The sequence below is a fragment of the Dendrobates tinctorius genome, unplaced genomic scaffold (assembly GCF_039654945.1).
Source record: "Dendrobates tinctorius isolate UK_male_01 unplaced genomic scaffold, ASM3965494v1 ptg000040l, whole genome shotgun sequence".
NCBI lineage: Eukaryota > Metazoa > Chordata > Amphibia > Anura > Dendrobatidae > Dendrobates > Dendrobates tinctorius.
Window position 1 is genome coordinate 21,676,608 of NW_027361708.1, and position 20,602 is coordinate 21,697,209.

A 20,602-nucleotide genomic window follows, 5' to 3' on the forward strand; every position below is an offset into this window, starting at 1 on the left:
TTTCACGCCAGATTTGGCCAGCTCCAGTGAAATGGGCTGGGATGCGGCAGGGGCACAGCGGGGCATGGCGGCGGCTACATGTCAAGTTCTCTATAAAGCATTCTTCGCCTTATTCATTTTCTTATGGAGGAGCTAACAGCAGCCTATAGATATCATGTGATAATCATTTGGCGATCAGCCTTATATTACTATCCACTCCTAATATTCTGCAGGGCCCTATTGTGCTGCCTTCCATCAAGGCATGGGCTCCACAAGAGCTCTAACAGCAACCCTGCAAGTTCTGGCGACAAGACCTTAGAATTAGATCCTTAAAGGTGTAGTAAAATGGACATAAAAACTTGTCTCTATCTTTGCAAATTGAAGTGAATTAACCTTACTAATATATCGTGCCTTAACTTTTAATAGTCAGAACAACAATTTGTCAGCTTTTTTAAGGATGTTGGGAATAATCTTATGTATGAAATGTGCACCTATGTGCTGGCTGCAGACCCTCTTGGCTTGAATTCCAAATTTTGTCAGAGATCCCCCTTCCCACACACTCTCCCCTCTGTGTGTGCGGGTGTGCATGAAGAGGGTCACTTAGTTCATTACATAAGCCAGCCCCATTCTCTGTCTTGTCATCAGCTGTGTAACCGAGAAGGCATGTAACTTGGATATTGACCTGAGCCAGCCCCCTTCATCATGAGTTTACTTGCCAAGGGGAACAACAGCTTTATGTTTAAGTTGTAAGGAGGGGATTTGTGGATTTGACTTGTTTATTCACTACATCTGACAGATGCTCAATCTTTTGAGAACTTTCAATTTGGAGACAAACTCAACACCTTCAACACCTTGAGCTCTTTTGTCATATCCTTCACACCATGCATGGGCCCTTTTTATAGTGTCAGTGTCACTCTACTGAAAGAAGCCACTGTTAACATGATGGTGTGCCCTTGATCTGTAACAATGGGGTGGCTATTTTGTAACTAACTGCTCTGCATAAATGTGCCAGGTCTTCCAGTAGACCAGTGTTTCCCAAACTACAGCCCTCCACATATTTCAGGATTCCCTTGGTATTACACAGGTGATGGAATTATTATCATAGCATCAGACATTGCCATCGGTTCTGTGACCTGTGCAGTACTAAGGAATGGAGTAGACCACTGCCCATAGCATCACGCTGCCTTTATCAGTCTGTCTTCCTGTAGTTCATCCTGGTGCCACCTCTTGCCCAGATAATCGATATGCACAGTCATTCAAGTCATGTAAATAGTTATTCATCATGCTACACTGTCTTTCATTACTCCAGCCTTCCCTGCTGAAGCTCATGTGCCCCTGGTAGCCACTTTTGGTAGTGGACAGGGGTCAGCATGTATTTTGTTATAGCCAGTGTGAAAGAGAATCTGTCAGTAGGATCAACTCTCCTAAGGCCTCCTTCACACATCAGTTTTTTGCCATCAGTCACAATCCGTTGTTTTGTGAAAAAAAAAACGGATCCAGCAAATGATGCTGCTGGATCCGTTTTTTTCTCATGGACTCGTATTAGTGACGGATTGCGACGGATCACCACACGTTTCATCAGTCTTTCAACGGATCCGTCGGAAATTCTGTGTCCGTTGGCTGGAAACAACAGACATAGGAACATTTTTTTGTGTACGTCGAAAAGTCGGACAGCGACGGATCCAGTGCCATCCGTCGTTGGCTATAATGGAAGCCTATGGGCGCAGGATCTGTCGCTGTCCGTCAAAAGACGGATCCGTCGCCGGATTCCGTTTTTTTGCAACTGAGCGTGTCCGGAATCATTTCTATTTGTTTAATTTAACCCCAAAAGCCTTTCTGGCACACAAAATCTCTCTCTGAAGAAGTGAGCAGTGTGAGACATGTAGATGAGGAGAGCAGACTATCAGTCATTCTCACTCCAGTACTGTCCTCTTTCATTTATAACACACTCTGGAGGCAGATATTCAGGGGGATCTATGTTGTTCCATAAACAGCTCTTTTACAAATTTGGGATAAGACATTGTATTGTTAATATCAAGATATCATTTTCTTCAGCTTTTTCTGTTGATCCTGCTGACAGATTCCATTTAACTTTTAATATAATTCAGTTAAATGCTTTAAAAAATCTTTTCCTAGGTGCCAGTAAGGGCTTTGACTAGTCGACGGGGCGTTAGTTGCTCCAGACTAGTCAGTTCTCTTTCCATGTTTCTACGCACTTGTGGACGTGATAACATAATTTGCACAAGCCGGCATCATCGCCTCTTATGCAGATTTGCTCACACGCGCTGCTCATTTCGGCAGCGTCACTCTACGTCTCTGAAACCGGGTGTATGCTTCCCGGCTTCATAGACGTGCACTGCGCATGTCCGGAAGTTCAGAAGATGGCTTTTGGTCATGCGCAGTTCGCGTCTCTGATGCGGGGAAGCATACACCCGGTTTCAGAGACTTATAGTGACGCTGCCGAAATGAGTGGCATGTGTGTGCAGATTTGCATAAGCTGGCGATGATACTGGCTTGTACAAATTGTCATCATGCCCACAAGGGTGTGATAACATGGAAAGAGGGCTGACTTAGTCTGGGGGAGCGAATGCCCCGTCGACTATTCAAAGCCCTCATTAGCATAGGAGAAGCGGAGGTTATATATGCTTTTTTAATTGTTTTACAGTGCTGGTTAGGGAGAGAGTTTAATCACACCCAGCTGAATCCTGGTGGATTGGAGGACATGGGGACCTTATCTGTCACAAATTGGCTCTATTCACAGTTGCTTTGATCCTTATGTTTGCCCATTCTTCCTGCTTCAAACAACATGGACTTCCAGAACTGCCTGTTCAGTTGTTGTCTAATATCCCACAACTTGGCCAATGCCATCGTAACAAGATGATCAATGTTCCTCCCTTCCCCAGCCAGTGGTTTTTATATTATGTCTAATCGTGACTTCATTAAGAATTCTTATTAATAGTAACTTTCTGATGTTCAAAGTTTTAATGCCAGCATTTGTTTTTTCTTTGACCACAGAGAATATGAAACAGGCTTCAACATGACATCCAGATTTGGGAAAACGTACAGCCGCAAAGGTGGAAATGGAAGCTCCAAGTTTGACGAAGTGTTCTCCAATAAGCGAACCACTCTTAGTACAAAATGGGGAGAGACCACATTTGTGGCCAAAGTAGGACAGAAGAGGCAGAATCACAAACCAGATATTGCAGACCTCCCAAAGCGAACCAAAGTTGACGACGATGAGGACATGGCGGAGGATCCTTTTGGATTTGATAGCGATGAAGAGTCAAAACCAGTGACATCGAAAAACATCTCGCAGCCTAAGAGTGCCCCACAACAATCACCAGAACGTTTTGGCGCAACAGGATCGGAGAATATCACCCCTGAGCTAGATGCAAACAGCAGAACGGATCATCCCATTGCATCAGAATCCACTGTGTCATACAAATTGGTCTCTTTTGACAATACATTACATGGATTGAAAGAAAAAAATGTAAACAAGATTACTGAAGATAATAAACATCTAAGCTCACCTAAGAAAACCATCACAGGTAATCTTGTATTCATAGTTTTCTGACATAAATATGTCAAAACTTGTTTGATAACTTCTGTAATGCTGAGGCCGGTCGGTTTCACATGTCGGAGTATGGGACATGATGTCCTGGCCGGCTGCAGGTTTCATGACCTGAATGCAACAGCCTCATTATATGCATTGAGTTCAGAACAGGACACTCATTGATGGTCCCAACATTATAGTCCATATTCGGATCACAAATGTCCTACATGTGAAACCAGCCTTAGGTGGGTTTTCCTAACAGCTTAATTAAGGGGTTGTCGAGGACTAGAAAATCATGGCTGTTACTTTTCACAAACAGCTCCACCCCTGACTATGGGTTATGTCTGGTATAGCAACTCCGACCCATGAGGCATCAGTTAGAGTGTCCTGTGAACCCTCATTTCTAGTATTACATAATGCTTCTTTCTTAGTGTGCGTAGACTAATTTTTTTTATACCATGAACTCTTGGCAGTTCCCTGATTTATCTAATAGAGAACTTAAATGAAGGGCTCTACTCAAGTGTCCCAGTTTCCATGTTGGCGATATACTAGTTGTTCTAGCTAATTTTATTGGTCACGAGCACTTCCTTGGAAAATAACAAAGTCAAAATAGTTGCTGAAGATTGATAAAAGAACAGAAAATGTCAGCTAAAACTACTTTTCTTCTGGGTGAGATTTACTAATGAACAATGTTGTTATCACTTGTCCATAAAAGAACTTTCCCAGAAAGAGTGAATTGATTCTCCCTCGTTGTTTCATCAAATCTGCCAGGCTAGTTTGGGCTATATGGACTGATATGTATGTATGTTGTGTATGCAGTGATGGGTTGTCCAACTATAAACCTACTTCTTTCTAATATGTATGGCCATCTCGAGTCACTGAAAACCCTGACACTAGGCCTAGCCCTAGTGCAGGCTCCTCGAGCCAACTCCTGCAATGACACACTGTAGGGCTAGGTCTAACCGTTTTCCCTGACCTTTAATGGAGTTGTGTAATCACAAGATGTCGCTAACTTCAGGGCAGGTCATCTATATTAGTGGGGGTCCGCCACCCGCTACCATCACCAATCAGCTACAGTGCTGTGCAAATTAATTGGGACAAAGCATTTTTTAAAGTAAAATCTTAAGTTGGTTCTCAGTCAGTGATTCAAACCAGTTTTAGCTGCTTTGGACAGGCACTCACACCTGTTCAAAGCAGTTAAAACTGGTTTGAATCACTGACTGGGAGCCAACTTAAGATTTTACTTAAAAAAATGCTTTGTCCCAATTAATTTGCACAGCACTGTGTGTTAATCTCCATCTGATCTGGAAAATCATATATTTCCAGATGACTCTTCCTGCATTATGAACGCCATACAAATAAACAAAACCCTCCAAAAAACAAATGTTAATTTGCATGTTTTTTCATAATATCACATTACTTGGGTTTTTTTTTTCCCATTTTTTTCATTACATGATATGGTAATATGAATGGTGTCATTCAAAAGTACAACTCGTCCCGCAAAAAAACAAGTCCTGTTATGGCTATGTAGGTGGAAATATACAAAAATGTTATGGCCCTTGGAAGGAGAGGAAAACACGAAAGCGAAAAATCGCCCGTTCCTTAGAGGGTTGAGCAATAATTAAAATATAGTATACTGTAATGCTGATATTAAAGAAAAGATGTACCGTATTTTTCCGACCATAAGACGCACTTTTTCCCCAAAAAATTTTGGGGGAAAGTGGGGGGTGCGTCTTATGGTCGCAATACACTGTACCTAACCTTCTGGCTGGTGGCAGCGGGCGGGGCTCTGCGGTGCGGTGGTGGCAGCGGGCTGTGCTTCGGTGCAGGGGCGGCGGGTCTGCCGGCATTTCTTCGCAGCCCGGAGGCCTCCGCACCTCCCTTGCTGGCCGCCGCCATGTTGCGGTGGCCTTCGGGAGCATGGACGCCAGAAAGATGGCTGCCGGTCCGGGACGGCGCATGCGCAGCTTCAGATCTCATCCCGAGATCTCTGGGGACGAGATCTCGTTGCCGAGATTTGAATCTCGTCCCCCGAGATCTCGGGACGAGATCTGATCCCGCGCATGCGCCGTACCCGGACCGGCGGCCATCTTTCCGGCGTCCATGCTCCCGGAGGCCACCGCAACATGGCGGCGGCCAGCAAGGGAAGTGCGGAGGCCTCCGGGCTGCGAAGAAATGCCGGCGGAGCACAGCCCGCTGCCACCACCGCACGCAGAGCGCCGCCCGCTGCCACCACCGCAGAGCCCACCTGCCCCTGCCCCAGCACAGCTGCCCCTGCCCCAGCACAGCTGCCCCAGCACAGCTGCCCTTGCCCCAGCACAGAGCCGCCACCGCACGAGCCTGGACCACTGAATGACCCCTGTGACTACTTCTCCACCTGTGCCGGATCCCTTCCCAAGTAAGCTGAATTCGGACTGTAAGACGGACCCCCATTTGACACATTATTTTTTTTTTTCCCTATTTTCCTACTGAAAATTGGGGTGCGTCTTATGGTCCGAAATGCCGCAGCATTGATGGCGTAGAATCTGTGTGGCGGCAGTAATAGCCCAATGTCTGACTCGGGCAGCGTAAATTCGCTGACAGGTTCCCGTGAACTCCTTCTGCAACCAGCAATACCCCATGCGGCTATAGAAGGCAAACGGTGCAGCATTTTTAGTAAATCCCAAATGTGTGCTAGAAAAAAAAAAAAATTGTCCCTAAAAGCTATGTTGATACGCCCCTTATTGAATTGGGAGCGTCTGATGAGTGGCGTGCGCCTCCGTGTGCTGCACCCCAAATCTTGCTCCAGTCAGTGTTGTAAGGAATGCCCCAGCGCTCTCGTTTTTGGCAGTGTTGGGCAAAACTGGCATGAAAACTTCAAAATTAGCAAAAAAAATTGTTGCTTGGAAATCTTCTAACTTCTCAGTCATTTATATCAGAATTTTGCCCATTGAGTAGAAATACAGCATAACATTGAGGCCCCATGTATATCTGAAAAAATATGTAAAAGTATGTAAAAATTAGTTGAATATCCAAGTGAGAAAAATGCTACGGCTCTTGAAACTGCATGTATATAAAAAAAAAAAGTGTCCCTGGTTAGGAATTGAGGGTAAATTGCCCGGTCCAGACCTGGTTAAAAAGTAGACTGTGAGCTATAGATGTTTTTTTTTAAGAAAGTTCCTACCCGTGATCTTCTCCATAGCAGTATAAGCCGTTTATTGGGATGTTTCATTGAATCCTAAAAACTAATTATTATCTTCACGTTAACGTGTTCTGAGCATGAGTAAAGAGCATGGCCGTTCATGGAAATGCCTATAACTAACATGACTCATTATGTGTCAGCGGCAATTATGCCTACTACTTATGCTAAGATGCTATTTGAAGTTTTCTAGATTAGATGAAGTTTAATAATTTCCATGTAATTAAATAGTACATAAACATTATTAACCTTAAATGGAGCCTTTCACAATTTTTTTTTTTTTTTTTTTTTTTTTTATATTAAACTGTATTCATCAGTAAAAAGGTCAGACGGGCCAATTAAAACATTTTTAAACTTTATATATAAATTTCCCTTCAACCAAGGGGGGACGGTAACAGTTTATTTTCCCCATATAAAGTCAGAATAGCATTTTTCAGATACTCTCCTCCATGCCCTGGTACCATATTCCTGTTAAAAATAATAAAAAAATGGAGATATAGTTGCCCTCCGTCGACCCCCAGAATCCTCCCGGCCCTCGTGCTGCCGGCAACTTCCGTTCCCAGGGATGCATTGTGCGAATGACCGCTACGTCTTCAGAGGTCATTCGTGCAATGCATCCCTGGGAACGGAAGTTGCTGGCAGCGCCACGAGGGCTGGGAGGATTCTGGGGGCCAACGGAGGGCAAGTATATCTTTTTTTTTTTTTTTTTTTTTTTTTTTAATTTTTAACATTCTATCTTTTACTATTTATGCTACATAGGCAGCATCAATAGTAAAAAGTTGGTCACACTTGTCAAGCACTATGCTTGACAAGTGTGACCAACCTGTCATTCACTTTTCCAAGCGATGCTTCAAATTGCTTGAAAAAGTGCAAGCATTCTAAAAGCTAAAAACGCTTGCAAAATGCTTGTGTTTTGCAGGAAAACGCATGGGAATTCCGCATGCGTTTTACTTGCGTCGGGGAGCTGCGGAAATGCAGACATTTCCGTAGCATTTCCTCAATGTGAACACATAGCCTTATGGTTTGCAGGTGCCATGACGCACTGGGAGAGCCCATGAGGTGTCAGAACAGCAGAACCCCCCCCCCCCATAGGTGATCCCATTTTATGAACTGTATCTCTCAATGAATTCATCTAGGGGTGCAGTGATCATATTGACACCATGGGGGTGTCACAGAACTTTATACCATTGGGCATTGAAGACAAAATAACTACATTTTTACCACCAAAATTTTGTTTTGGCCAAAGATTTTACATTTTCACACAAGAAGTGGGTAAAAATGGCACCAAAATTTGTCCCACAATTTTTACTGAGCGTGGCAAAACCCCATATGTGGCTGTACAATACTACTTAGTCATACGGAGAGACTCAGGAGGAATGGAGCGCTATTTGCCTATTCAAGTGAATGGGTCTGTGCACATGTCGGTGTGTTTCTACGGACCGTGTGTCCGTGGGCAAGAAAAACTGACATGTCGGTTTGTTAATGTCATCACGGGCCACAAAACGTCCCGCACACGTGCATTTTCATAACGCACTGATGTCTTCCTTGTGACAATGCATCGGTGCCGGGGAAGAAGCGTTACAGTAAGCGATGTTCCCCGGCGCCGGGTGCTGAACACTGCTCTCATCATTCTTCCCTGCTCTGCCGGCGATTGGTGTGAGCAGGGGAGAATGATGAGTTACATTTAAGTGATAAAAGAGACAGCAGCCAGCGGCTGATGGGACTATTACTCCTATCAGCCTACCCCTGATGCTGCTTATAACAGTGACAGAAGGAGTGACTGATGGGGTGTATTCATCAGCCGCCGCCTGCATCAGCAAGGTTGGTTATCAAGAATAGAGGGGTCCCGATGCTTTTTCTTTTAATTATTTAAATAAATAAAATTGTGTGACCACCAGCCTTGCTAAAGCTCGCAGCTGGACGCAGGTATTTTCAGTCTGGTAAGGGGCCATGGATATTGATCCCCCCCCAGCCTAAAAATAGCAGCCCACAACTGACCATAAAAGTAACTTCTATTAGATGCACCAATTCTGGCGCTTTGTCCGGCTCTTCCCACTTGCCCTGTAGCGGTGGCAAGTGGGGTTCATATTTGTGGGGTTGATGTCACCTTTGTATTGTCAGAAGACAATAAGCCCATGGCTTAGTAATTTAGAGCCGTCTATAAGACACCTATGCATTACTTATCCCATAGGTACATGGTAAATAAAAATGTAGTCAGAGTAAAGTCTTTTGTTAGAAATAAAACGCAGTTCTCCTGTAATAAAACTAATATTAAAAAACAATATACCTGTCTGTCGTTCTGTCCCACTCCATAATCCATGTCTGGGGGATAATTAGTTTAAAACCTGGACGGTGCCAAGATACGACCGTCCAGGCTAAGAAACTAGTGAATAAGCTCCTGGGAACGCGGTTTCAGTAACCGGGGGTGATGTCATAGTGGTTACCTCTGGTTATTGAGGCTCCGTTCCCAGCCGGGCTGAGCTGCGGTGAGATCCCCGATAGCACCTTTTTGATAGCATGTTATTCCACTTTTTGTTCGGCGGTATGATGATAAAGTTTTTTTTTTTTTTTTGCCTTGTTTTTTATTTTTTTATGGTGTTGACTAAAGGGGTTAACCTGTGGAAGAGTTTTATAGGGTTGGGTTGTTGCGGACGCAACAATAACAAATATGTGTACTTTTAGATTCTTTTTTCATTCAAATATTTATTTAGAGATAGAATATATGTTGATTTTTTTTAAAAAAAATATTTTTACAATTATTTGGAAACTTTTTTTTTTTTTTTTTAGTTTTTTCTAGCTTTTTTACTTTGTCCCACTGTGGGACAATCATTTTTTGCAGGCTGATCGCTTCTATAGCATGGAGATGAATCAGCATCGCCATGCCATAGAAGCTGTCAGCTCTGCACTGACAGCGGGACTTGCTGATCATGCACTGCGCATGATCAGCAAGTTTCTTGCCTCTGGCGACCCAGATGTCGTTATGATGACATCGGGTCATCATGGCCACAATCGGAACACTGCGTCACCCCACGAGGTCTCTGATCCAAAGACAGAGGGGTTGTCAGTTCTCTGACAGCTCCTGAAATGATGCGATTGTGTTCGATCACAGCATTTCGGGGGTTAAAGTCCCGGAAGCGGTCTGACCTCTCCTGGCACCCAGTGCCAGGTGTCAGCTGTCAGAATTAGCTGACACCCAGCGGCGATCGCCCGTGCAGCCCCCGTGTGCGCGGCCGATCGTGATGACGTAATATTTCATCCCTGGTCAAATAGCCCCAGGTCACATGGACAGAATATTACGTCTGATGTCAGAAAGGGGTTAAATATACTCTCATCTCCCCAATGCTATATAGTGAGAAAAAATATAATTTAGCAGCCCCTCTACCCATTTTTACAGATATACAGTTTAAAGTAAAAAATATTGTGATAAATCCTTTTTTTAAAGGGGTCGACTTTTTTTTTTTTTTTTTTTTATCCCTTTCTGACTAAGAAGTTGCCAGCAGGTAGTCAAAGGGAACTGTCACCTCATTTTAGCCCTATAAGCTGCGGCCACTGCCATCCGGGGCTTAACTACAGCATTCTGCATACAGCAATGAAACCGGGGGAGGGGGGGGGTGGTTGGGTGCGGTGGGTGTCGCGGTCCGGTGCCTCCCATCTTCATACGATGATGTCCTCCTCCTTGCTCCTCCCTCGGATCCGGCGCAGGCGTACTCTCTGACCTTTCCCAGCGCCTGCGCACTGCAGTACTTTACTCTGCCCTCAACAGGGCAGATAAAGTACGCCTGTGCAGGAGCCGAGCGAGAAGCAAGGAGGAGGACATCATTGTGCGAAGATGGGAGGCGCTGGACTGGCCCGAACGCCAGGGTGAGTATAATCTAACTCTCTTTTTTTCTTATCTTTCAGGTTACATCGGGGGCTTATCTACGGCATTATAGAATGCTGTAGATAAGCCCCTGATGGCGGTGGCTGCAGGTTATAGGCCAAAAATGGGGTGACAGCCCCGTTAACTGCACGATTGTTTTGCCGTACCCCGATCTCTTGGCTCGGTGCAATCACTGACCTCTCCTGTAGACGACTCTCCTGCTTCCTGTGACGACACAGAATTGCTCTGTTGACTTCTGCTCTGTTGATGGGGTGTTGCTACCAGGAAGCTGGAGAATTGCCGACAGGAGCAGTACATGACCGCACTGAACCGGGAGAGATCGGCATAGGGCAGCACAGGCCGGAAGTCAGCAACTAACTATTAAGTCCTTGGCCCCATAGGAACAAAAGAACTCTAGGGGTATAAAGTCATACTCTGAAATCTATTGTTTTTCATGATTTGTCTTCCTTTTCATCAGGTAATGCACAGAGTTTCATAGAAGACATAAATAATTTCAGCACTCAGAGTGAATATGACAGCAAGAAAACTTTTGATTTGCTACATTTTGGAGTTTCCTCAAAATCTTGTAACAGTAGCAAAAAGCCTGTGGAGTCAATACTCTCTAGTTTCACCACTGACACAGATGACTGGGATCTGGATTCTGTAAAAAAATCAGATTTTCCAGTACAGAAAGTTCTTACTGGAGAAACACAGAAATTTGAATTGATTGACTGGGACGATCTGACTCAACAAATTTCAGAAACCCCAGAGATTGAGTTATGTTTGGGTGCAGGTAGTCCAAGGGATGAAGATGACTACATTCAGCCTAACGAACAACTGGCCAACCCTGAGGAGCAAATGAGTGAAGAAGTTCTCCAAGGCGGCGTGAAGCTTGGTAACTGTAGGACATATTGTAGGTCTAACAAAGCTAAATCTTCCCAGGGGTCTTCAAATTTTGATAAACTGTTAGATGGTTCAAGTTATAACAGTGGCAAATCTAACAGTGCGTCAGACAAGGCGAATGCTGTGAATAAAAGCAGTGGTACTAGACCCACTGGTCGGACTAGAGATTACACCGTGCTCCATCCATCGTGTCTCTCAGTATGTAACGTTACCATACAGGATAGCATGGAGCGGAGTATGGATGAGTTTACTTCAAGCCCTTCTACAGATTTAGGGGAGGCAGGGCGTCTTCGAAAGAAAGCTGATTTGGCATCCGCGAAAACCACCACAAGGTTTCGCCCGGGAAATACAAAATCTAAGAAGGATGCCAAGTTGGAGTTTTTTGGGTTTGACGAACAGGATGATGGAACTGGTGGTGATGGTGGGTCTAAACCTTTTGGGCAATCAAGCTATAGAATTAAATATTTCGGGTTTGATGACTTGAGTGAAAGTGATGATGAGGATGAAGATGAATGGCCTCCTAGAGAGAGGAAATCAAAAAAGAAGGCTAAAGGTATAATGATGCCATCAGAGTCCATTTCTCCTAGCTTCGGAGTCATTACTAATTTGCAGAGTATACAGTCTTCAAATGATATCGGTAAGTATTTGGAAACTAAAATAATGTATGTAAAATGACCTTGTATAAATTTAATGAACAAAAACTGCACGTTTTGCACAACATTTTACAGAGAAGCCACTCGGCACTCAAAGCAGCCACAGTTGTAGTCCTCTTCCTGACCAAGCCCAAGGTAAGTGACTCGTTAGTAGGTATACGCACATCCATGGAAAGGTGGTGGGCTACAGCTCTTCTGTTATCCTTCTTTCCTATATATTTTTTTTAAGGGTGAGTGGTCATATAATCCTCCTCTAAGTAAACGGTTAGCTTCATATTGAAGCATAAGTGAAAAATCTGGAGAAATGGAAATTTAACATTAGTTGTGTATTGCTCCAGATTATTGAAAACTGCTACATGCACTTTGTAGTAACAGTTCCACATTAAAGGATGGACTGCGGTTGGTTAGCCATACGCCCTGCTGCACTATTCATTATTTGTATGCGTCTCGATGTACAGAACATTCCTGGAAAGAAAGCACTTGTTTCATTTACATCAAGATGAATTATGTGACTTCACAGAAGCAGAAGAGCTTTTTCCTTACGTTCCCACAGAACACAAGCACAACAGAAAATCTGATGTTATCACAATGAGTTTTTGATGTTTTCTATTTTCATTGTGCAAAAAAGTCTTACAATTCCACCAAAGTGGATGGGATTTATAGAACTCTCATGTGCACTGTTTATTTTTATTTTTTAATTTTTGTAGAATCTGCTACATCTATCATGCAGTGCGTGTTTAATATCCCCTACATGTCACTTTCTCTTGGGGGGGGGTGCTGAGTTTTACCTCCTACCTTTATGCACATAGTGGAATCGATACCCTGTATTCTTTACCAGGAATAAGCAGCTTTAAAGTGGGTGTCCAGTACTAGGACATGCCCCTTTATCAAAATGTTTGGCGCCGATAAAGTAAGCTTATACTCACCTCCTGTGCTGGCGCCACTCCAGTAGTGTCGCCACTCGCTCTCCCCGGGGCTCTTGTGCCGTGTTGTGTCATGTGACACCGACGCTCTATCATCGCAGGCGTCACTGTCCCTGCCTTTGGGCAAATAGGACATGAATAGGAAGTCCGGTCTGCAGCTAGTCTCGGACTTCCTCTTCCTGCTCAATTCAACAGGAGGCGGGTACAGTAACGCCAGTGCTGATTTGGCGTCGGCATCACATGTCACAACAGCAGCCCTGGGGAGAGCAAGTGCCTAAACTGCGGGAATGGTGCCTGCACAGGAGATGAGAATAAGCTTCATTGTTTTATCGGGGCCAAGCGTGGGGTATCAGAAGAAGTCCAAGCAGTGGCCAATTTGTTTAATAAAGGACCAGCTCCACCAAATTTTGTTTTTACTAAGCATCATATATCAAATTTTATTGAATATGGAATAATTTGCAACTTAGCCAACATCCTCGCAACAGTATAACCTACTATATTAATGGACCTCCAATGAACATAGAGGAAAATTATATTGTTTCCTGCAGGTTTGTATAGTTTCCTGCCCGTTTCCTGCAGCGGTGCTCCAGGTGCGCAGAACGTCTGGAAAAAATCCAGTCTACCCAAAGATTTCATCCATTATAGGTTTATGCTTAAAACATACAACACTGCTCTTCACCTCTCCAAACAAACCTATTTCAACACCCTCATCACCTCACTAACCAATAACCCAAAACATCTGGCACTTTTCATTCCCTACTCAACCCAAGAGTGCAGGCCCCAACCTCAGATCTCCGTGCTGACGATCTGGCCAATTATTTCAAAGAAAAAATTGTCCATAGCCGACAGGAAATTATCTCCCAATTCCCTCATGCCATGCATTGTCCTCCCTCCCCCACTGCATATATCTCACTCTCTGATCACTTGCACCAGTGACCCCATTCCATCATATCTCCTCCAGTCCCTTTCCCCTGCTGTCACCGCTCACCTAACAAAAATATTCAACCTCTCTCTCTTCCAATATCTTTCCCTCCACAGTTAAGCATTCCATCATACAGCCATTACTTTACAAAAATCCCTCAACCAAAACTGTGCCGCTTACTATACACTCCCTGATAGAAGTTGTTGCTTATCCATGTTATGTAAATAAAAGCTTATAACCTGACGTTAAATTCATCCATTGGTTGTATAAATTATTCTTTTGAAAGCTGAAACCCTCCGAAATGTAGTTTAACTTAAGAAAATAAATTGCCATCAATGCAGAAATATTGATCATTTACTGGACACACAATGGTCAGATTTTGGCAAGACAAAAGTTTTATCGCCTGGTCCTATAATGCACCCAATCCTAGTTTACATCCTCACCTGTGCTCAGGAAATGATTGGTTAATTAGTGGGTGTGTATAAAAAGAAACCCAGCACCCCAGACCTTCACTTGAGCTGCAACTTGAGCTCTGACAACATGCCAAAAATCCACCCTGCGACCAAAACCTGGATTATCAAGAAGCTTAATACCAGATCCACTGCAGAGGTGGCTGGCACCTTTAATGTGTCTCAGCGTCAAGTACAAAGAACCAAAAAAAAGATTCGAAGAGACTGGAGATGTGTTTGACAAGCCCAGATCCAGCAGACCCTGCAAGACAACTGCTCAGGAGGAACATTTGTTGGTTAGAAAATCCAAAGCAAGCCCCTCTTTCACTGCAGCAGAGCTCCAACAGGCCTGGTCACCTCAAGTCCCTGTGTCAACTAGAACAGTTTGTAGGATTCTGTCTCAAAATGTCCTCCATGGTCGAATCAGTGCCCAGAAGCCAGCACTAAACAAAAGGCAAATAAAAAACCGTGTGGCATTTGCAAAGTCCCACAGCCTGCTAAATAGATGGACGCTGGAAAAGTGGCAGAAGGTGGTTTTCTCTTCAGTAGAATTACACCAAAGCCGCCGCAAATACTGCAGGAGACCTACTGGAGCCCATATGGATCCAAAATACACCCAGAAAACAGTTAAATTTGGTGGTGGAAAGATCATGATCTGGGGTTACATTCAGTATGGGGGTGTGCAAAACATTTGCAAGATGGAAGGCAAAATCAATAGCCTAAAATATCAAGAAGTATTAGCTACCTCTTATTTATTCAGTCGCCATGACAGCACCACGAGAGAGAGGGGATCCGCCCTTCAGGGACAGGAAACCTACAGACATAAAAAGGGCGGCCCTCTCTCCCACCTCAGTTAGTTTCCTGTTCCTGACAGGGAAGCCTCTTCAGACATACCTGCAGAAGACTGAAGATGTTCCCAGGCCTGGCTGGTCGACTCAGGCAGCGGGAGGGCCCCTGCTTCGGCCTGTACGGTGTCCTGGAGGCACCCATGGCAGGGGGACTGCTGGTGAGGCGGCAGCTGGACAAAGCACCCTCCATGGGGGTTTGGCTTTAAGGGGCCCATCGGCCGCGCGTACCGGTGAGTATACACACGCGGGGGGGGGGGACCTTTTTCTTCCTCGGGTCTGTGCCGGCGTCCGGGGCGGGTGCTCCTGCCTCTCGAGGGTGTTGACGGCCGTGCGGAGCTCTCGCTGTGTGGTGGAGGCGGCGGTTGCAGTCTGCGTCTGCCCGCCGCCGTCAGGTCGCGGCCGAAGTAACGCGACGGAAGGGGGCGGCCCCTGATGACGCGGCCAGGCGTGCGCTGTGGGGGCTGCGGCGCCGGTTCTCTTCCGCTACACAAGGCCGGGCGGACGCCTGCAGGGGGGATGTGGCTCGGTGAACGGGCGTCGTCTTGCGAGGGCGCGATCTGGGGGGGGCGGGCGGAGGAGGCGTTCCCAGCGCACATTACAGTACCGGGCAGGCCACCTGGATTCGCCTGCTGGCCCCAGCCGGGGTGGGTACCATTGGGGGAGGCTGGCTATTTAAAGGGGCTGCAATGGTGTCCAGGGGGACCCCCCGCAGACAGGTCCATTCCATATAATGGACTCACCGCAGCACAACAGCAGCAGCATTCGGGGTACACCCGCAGCAGCTTCTCTCTGAGAAGCCCTATGGATCAGCTTCCCAACAGCGGTCTAGTGACAGTAACCGCCTTACAGGAGCTAAGTCCAGTCAGAAGTCTAAGTTCGGCAAGTCCTCAGGCCACAGAGACACATCATCGGCTGGGAAGGACTCCCCTCAGATTACGGTACCACTCACAGACCGTGGGTAAGTGATCTCGGTGAAAGTTCATTTGACGATATATTGTCTCCCTTTAGGTTCTGCAAAAACCAAACACAGGGAGTGTGCTGAGTGTGGGGTTCCACTCCCTGATGGCCACGAGAAGAGGCTGTGCAGACTGTGCATTCAGAACTTAGTAGCGGAAGAGACTCCAGACCTGACCACCACTCTGAGGTAGTTGGTGAGACAGGAGACAGGGGTACAGATAAAGCCCTACCATAGGGAAGACGGGTTACGAAGGTATAACGCGGGCTCCTGATTTCAGGTTCAGGGAGCGACTCTGGTAATAAAATCAGATTCGTCCCCTTCATCTTTGTTGTCTTCAGAGGCCAGCGGAGGTCTCATGCTTCCCGCTCGACCAGATAAATCGGCTGGTGAAAGCAGTGATCAGTACTATGGGGATTGAGGAGCCCCAGTCAGAAAGATCAATGCAGGATCTTATGTTTAAGTACTAGACGGGAAGACTCGTAGATCCTTTCCAGTCATTGATAAAAATAAATTCCCTGATTACTCGGGAATGGAAAAAGCCCGAAAGAAAGGGTTTCTTCCGCCAGCATTTAAAAGGAGGTACAACCCGGTCTCTGATGGTGTGACTAGACCGCCTAGAGGAACAGCTCAAGGACAAGGTTCCTAGGGAACATATGTTATCCTCCCTTCCTATGATCCTGTGTGCAGCGGCGTTTTCTTTCAGACGCATCAGCGGTCTCTGTAAAACTAGCGACCAGATCGGCGGCCCGGTCTAATGCTGCCCACAGAGCCTTAGAGCTGAAGTGTTGGCCAGGAATGTCCCTTGTGAAGGGGACATCTATTTGGCTCCGTGCTAGACGAGTTACTGGAAAAAGCGAGCGATGGCAAAAAACGGTTCCCTTACTTGGGAAGACCCCCATTCAGGTGGGACTCAAATAGAAGGTGGTTCGACCGAAGAAGGTCGAATAAGGAGAGAACCAGATACGACAGCAGCAGGAGGAAAGGTAGAGGATATATGTTCAATTCCTCCCGTGACCGCAGAAGGCCGCAATGACGGACGGACCAGGTCGGAGGCAGGCTTTTACACTTCTATCTGGTTTGGACAAATATTTCAAATAGCCATTGGATTCGGAGCATCATTAAGATGGGGCTAAAATTTGAGTTCTGAGAAAACACCTAATAACATATTTATTTTGACTCCCGTTCGTTCTTCATCTACAGAACAAGTGGCGCTGGAGTCTGAGGTCCGGGAAATTCAGCAGATGGGAGTCCTGGTGGAAGTTCCAGAGGTACAAAGGGGATTCTACCCCCCCCCCCCTCTTTTTTGGTAAAGAAGCCAGATGGCTCCTTCCGTACTATCATAAATCTCAAAGGCCTCAATAAATTTATTTTAATTCGCTCCTTCAAGATGGAGTCAGTTAAATCTGCCATAAAGCTATTATTCAATGGATGTTTCCGGGTGGTCTTAGACCTTATTGACGCTTACTATCTCATCCCGATACACGCAGACCACCAGCAGTTTCTAAGAGTAGCGGTTTCATTAGGTGGAATAGTAAGCCATTTCCAATTCAAAGCACTTCCCTTTGGGGTTGCTGTTGCACCCCGAGTTTTTACTAAGATAATGTCAGAAGTTATGGCACATTTACACGAACAGGATATTCTTATGACCCCTTATTTAGACGATCTGCCAATTGTGGGACATGCGGAATCACATTGCACCGCACAATTAGGAAAAGTAATATCCAGCCTTCAAGAGTTGGGATGGATTATAAATTTCAAAAAAATCACGGTTGCAGCCCCTGGAAGTGCAGAAGTTCCTTGGCCTTGTCCTAGATTCCAAGATACAAGAATGTCGGTTACCGGAGCCAAACGTGGACAGTATTTCGCGACAAACACTCAGGGCAATTCATAACCGTTTGGTCACTCTAAGGCGGGCAATGACACTACTAGGCTCACTCACTTCATGTATACCCACGGCTCTCTGGGCCCAATACCACACCAGAACCCTACAGTGGGACGTGTGGCACAACACTTGTCGGCTAGAAGGTCACCTAGAGATAAAATTTACATTATCCTCTGAATCAGTACAATCACTACGATGGTGGACACACATGCCATACCTGCGTAGAGGGGTTTCCTGGGTGAATCACATCTCCTGAGTCATAACCACAGATGCTAGTCCCAGGAGCTGGGGAGCGCATATGGGGGATATGTGGGTCCAGAGGGTATGGACACCATTTGAGCAAGATTACTCGTCTAATCTAAAAGAGCTTTTAGCTGTGGAGCGGGCCCTAAGTAGTTTCCTTATGTCCCTGCAGGGCCGACACGTCAGGCTTCTCTCAGACAATCAGATAGCCGAGGTTCATTTACTAGCCCTTACACCCCTCCATATAAAAGGGAAACACAATATCATGGCTGATTTCCTGAGCCGCAACAAGCTCAAACGAGTGGATAATGAATGGGGCCATATTCAAACAGATCGTGCACATGTGGGGGTCCCCAGAAATAGACTTGTTTTGCCAACAAAAAAGACAACTACATCAGTTTTGTTGTTTGGATCCCAGAGAAAACCCGTACGCAGTGGGCGCTCCTAATCTCGTGGATCTTCGGCCTGGCCTACGCCTTCCCTCCCACTGAATCTAATACTGATAGTTCTGGGGAAGATTCGAGAAGACAGGGCTCGCATAATCCTGATAGCCCCATTCTGGCCCAGAAGACTGGTTTCCTTGGCTGAGGAAGAGGGCTGTGACTCTGCCATGGATTCTGCTGGAGCTCCCGTATCTCCTCTCCCAAGATCCAGTATTCCATCCGCGAGTGTCCAATCGGCACTTAGCGGCTTGCAATTTGAAGGGGCACTACTGAGTGGGTAGGGCTTCTCTTGAGGGCTACTCAACACCCTATTGAAAAGCAGAAAACCTTCCACAACAAATATGTCAGAATTTGGGGAAAAAATTCTTGTCGACCTCGGGGGTGGAGGTTGGTCAATACAATTTGCATTAACCAGATATTGGAATTCATGCAGAAGGGCTTAGAGATGAGTCTAGCTACGAATACGCTTAGAGTCCATGTTTTGACCCTAGGGGCACTATACAAATGTAATCTAGCAGGCAATTACGGGCTAGCCAGATTCATAAAAGCAGCGGCTAGGTCCAGGCCCACCATTAAAAAGAAGCTAGTTCCATGGGATCTGAACCTGGTGCTATCAGCTTTAACAGTAGTCCCGTTTGAGCCTATTGATTCTGCCCCCATTAGAATCCTATCCTTCAAAACTGCCCTGCTGGTTGCGCTAACGTCTGCTAGGAGGGTTAGTGATCTGCTGGCTCTCTAGACTTCCCCGAATACTCAGCTTAGGGAAAACCGAGTCGTACTAAAACCAAACCCCTTGTATCTGCCCAAGGTTGCTTCAGAGTTTCACAGATTACTAGAGAGAGTCCTTCCCTCCTTCTGCCCAAATCCTGCTAGCCGGTCAGAGGAAAAAACTTCATTCCCTAGATGTAAGAAGGTGTCTCCTTAGTTATGTTTCGGCCGCAGATCCATGTGGAAAAGACAATTCTCTATTTGTATCCTTTCAGGGAGTTAAGAAAGGACTTAGAGTGTCCAAAAACACTTCAGCCAGGTGGATTAGGGAGGCAATTTCTTTGGTTTATACAACAGGTGGTGCGGAAATCCCGGAAGGTATAGGAGCACACTCCACTCGGGCCGTGGCAACATCCTGGGCAGAAAGGTCGGAAATATCCATTGAGGACATGTAAGGCAGCTACGTGGGCCTCTCCATCCACGTTCTTTAACCTCTGTAGATTGGATTTACGTGATTCCTCCAATCTCTCGTTTGGGAGAAAGGTGCTTGAGGCAGCTGTCCCACCCTAAGCTCTTTTTATCTCTGCAAATCTCTCGTGGGGCTGTCATGGCGACAGAATAAATGCTTAGCTACTTACCGGTAGCGGTGTTTTTCAGGAGCCCATGACAGCACCTTTGCATTCCCTCCCTTTTTTTACGTATGGACTGGCACCTTTCTTTCATGAGTTAGGCCTTAGTCCCGGGGGTGAAGCATATTTAGTTTGGATGTGTATAGATATATAAATTGCTACTAACCAGTGAGGTCCTCTCATGCCCTGTAATCCAACTGAGGCGGGAGAGAGGGCTGCCCTTTTTATGTCTGTAGGTTTCCTGTCCCTGAATGGCGGATCCCCTCTCTCGTCGTGCTGTCATGGGCTCCTGAAAAACATTGCTACCGGTAAGTAGCTAAGCATATTCCAAATCATAAAAGGGGTCAAATTCTGCAGCAGGATGGTGCTCCATCTCATACATCTATTTCTACAACAAAGTTCCTCCAGGCAAAAAAAGATCAAGGTGCTCAAGGACTGGCCAGCCCAGTAACCAGACATGAACATCATTGAG

The 20,602-nt window shown here is 45.7% G+C and overlaps 1 protein-coding gene across 3 annotated transcripts in view; it reads left to right on the top strand.

The window, feature by feature from the left end:
• WAPL (WAPL cohesin release factor) overlaps positions 1-20,602 on the top strand; it is a 129,046-nt gene that overhangs the window by 8,542 nt on the left and 99,902 nt on the right. For 2 of the 3 annotated variants that reach the window (XM_073574872.1, XM_073574871.1), the window contains exons 2-4: positions 2,995-3,527; positions 11,048-12,109; positions 12,201-12,260. In XM_073574872.1, the coding sequence (XP_073430973.1) occupies positions 3,017-3,527; positions 11,048-12,109; positions 12,201-12,260 (1,633 nt within the window). In that variant the 5' untranslated portion in view covers positions 2,995-3,016. The remainder of the gene's footprint in view (positions 1-2,994; positions 3,528-11,047; positions 12,110-12,200; positions 12,261-20,602) is intronic. The other variant, XM_073574873.1, reaches the window with a different exon arrangement.